The following is a 2,500-nucleotide window of genomic DNA, read 5'->3' on the forward strand; positions in this document are numbered from 1 at the left end:
GTTCGTCATGAAAACTCTACTTCTTGTGAGTATTTAGACTGTTGTGAGAGGGTGTTCTGTTCCAAGAGTGTGTTGTAGTGTTTAAGGAAAGGTTTGGGATGTGGAAAAGCTGCAGAGTTGTTTTTGATTCTTTTAGTGATGTTATATTTTTTTTTTAGGGAATCAGAGTATGCTTTGTGAGTACCTTTGCTTGTTGTATACATTTCAAAGTAGGTATGAATTATTGCCTAATTCACATGGCAGATATTAAGCGAATAAATCTTCATCATATGAAACTTCATTTAATGTCTGCTATATTTCTGTAGTATGAAGCTCAGATCCTTTTATTTGAATCTATCGTTTGAATTGAATAAAACAAATAAATTTGTGTTAGAAGTTTCTTTCTTATTCCGTAGTGAACCTAGATGTTTCCCATATATAGCAAAGGTGTCAGAGTAAAACACTCCAGAGTCTATTGCTCTCCATGTCAAAGAGAAGAACGCGTGACGAGCCCTTCCCTCAGTTCCAGATGCTCTGCCTAGGTCTTCTGACGCTGGTGCAGCCGGCCTTCCTGGACTCCAGCGAGGAGGACGACGGCTCATTCGAGTTCGCGTACGCCGTGGCGGCGCCCGACCACGGCACCTACCTCGGCCACCAGGAGACGCGGGACGACCAGGGCCACGTCACGGGCTCCTACTACCTGCTGGGCGCCGACGGCCTGTGGCGCCAGACCGTCTACGCTGACCGCGGCTTCGGCTTCCAGGCGGTGCACAACCAGAGTCCCCTCGACGCGCCGCCCCCGCAGGCCTCGGGAACCTCCTTCTCGCTCTTCGTTCCGCCAGGCTCCTCTGCCGCCGCCGGGAGGGACGCCCAAGCGTTCAACGGCCAGGCTTTCGTGCCGGCTCCCGAGGTAGGGGAAGAGGAAGGCGGGTCGGCAGAGGCACTGGCTCCTGGCCCTGCCCCCGCCCCTGCCCCAGCACCGGCACCTGCTCCGGCTCCTGCCCCTGCCCCAGCACCGGCACCTGCCCCGGCTCTAGCACCTGCTTCCGCCCCTGCCCCAGCACCAGCACCTGCCGCCGCCCCTGTGCCTGCTGCTGTTGATATTCGCATCCCGGCCCAAGTTCCGGCTCTTGCTCTAGCTCCTGCCCCTATCCCTGCCCCTGCTCCCGCTCCTGCCCCAGCTGCCAGGGCCCCCATTTTCACCCCTATTCAAGCACCGGCTGCTGCCCCTGCCCGAGCCCCAGTTTTTAATACTGCCCCAGCTCCCGCCCCTGCTCAAGCCCCTATTTTCACTGCAGCCCCTGTTTTCACTACAGCCCCTGCTCCCGCCCCTGTTTTCACTGCAGCCCCTGCTCCCGCCCCTGCTCAAGCCCCCGTTTTCACTGCAGCCCCTGCTCAAGCCCCTGTTTTCACTGCAGCCCCTGCTCCTGCCCCTGCCCAAGCCCCTGTTTTCACTGCAGCCCCTGCTCCCGCCCCTGCTCAAGCCCCTGTTTTCACTGCAGCCCCTGCTCAAGCCCCTGTTTTCACTGCAGCCCCTGCCCAAGCCCCTGTTTTCACTGCAGCCCCTGCTCCCGCCCCTGCTCAAGCCCCTGTTTTCACTGCAGCCCCTGCTCCCGCCCTTGCCCAAGCCCCTGTTTTCCCCGTTGCCCCTGCCCCTGCACCGGCACCTGCCCCTCTAACATTTTCTGTTCGGACCCCAGCACAAGCTCCGGCACTTGCCCCATTTCCAGCTCCATCCCCCGCTCCAGTTCCATCTGCAGCTCCAGCCCCAGCTCCTTCCCCATTCTTTGCCCCATCCACTGCTCCTGCCCCTGCCCCTGCCCCCTTCCCAGCCCCAGGTCAGGTCTTCTCCGTGAGGCTCCCCTCCCGAGCCGGCCTCCGCCAGCCAGGCCGCGGCGGTGCCCTCGTGAGGGCCCGCACCTTCCCCGCCCCCCCTGCTCTCCACAGGCTCGGAGGCGGCGCAGGGGGGCGACGCTTCCCGGTTGGGGGTCCAGCCGTCTCCCCTCCCTTCGGCACCAGGCTCAACTCTCTTAGGAAGTAGAGTTGCTGATGAGGTCACTCTAGGTCGTTCTAGGTCGGTTCACGTCGGTCCAGGTTTGTCTAGGACGTTTTAACTCTGTCTTCGTCATCCTTTGAGGTTCGACTAGGTATCAGGTCGTCCTGAGGCACTCTAGATTGGCAAAAGATCGTCCTTGGATTAATCAAGTCGTTCTAAAGGCGTCCTTGGTTGTAAAAGGTCGTTATTATTTGACCTCGTTCGTCTCGAGTACTAACAGTCTTGATTAGTGACTGTCATTACATTTTTTTCTAGGAAGTCACCGTCACGTGATGTCATTAGGCGTATTAGATTTGTTATTCTTAAATTTGTTCTCTGTTATACACTTTCCTCTTGTTCTGTTGTTGTTATTTTTTCTTCAAAGCCTGAGTGAATGATGACTGCTTGACGGCGGTTTGCTTGACGGTTAAATATTGTTGTTTGTTTTACTAGTTTTAAAACATCTTTTTATAGTTATATGTTTTA

General features: G+C 56.0%; 1 protein-coding gene across 1 annotated transcript in view; it reads left to right on the plus strand.

Moving 5' to 3' along the window:
- The window catches only part of LOC122267229 (uncharacterized), a 2,663-nt gene that overhangs the window by 55 nt on the left and 108 nt on the right, over positions 1-2,500 (plus strand). Inside the window, exons 1-2 of the mRNA XM_043037248.2 lie at positions 1-25; positions 503-2,500. The exon at positions 1-25 is cut by the window's left edge and continues 55 nt beyond it; the exon at positions 503-2,500 is cut by the window's right edge and continues 108 nt beyond it. Of these exons, the coding sequence (XP_042893182.2) occupies positions 8-25; positions 503-2,020 (1,536 nt within the window). The 5' untranslated portion in view covers positions 1-7 and the 3' untranslated portion in view covers positions 2,021-2,500. The remainder of the gene's footprint in view (positions 26-502) is intronic.

The sequence above is a fragment of the Penaeus japonicus genome, unplaced genomic scaffold (genome assembly GCF_977035675.1).
Source record: "Penaeus japonicus unplaced genomic scaffold, GWHDUDI00000001_assembly GWHDUDI00000011, whole genome shotgun sequence".
Lineage (NCBI taxonomy): Eukaryota > Metazoa > Arthropoda > Malacostraca > Decapoda > Penaeidae > Penaeus > Penaeus japonicus.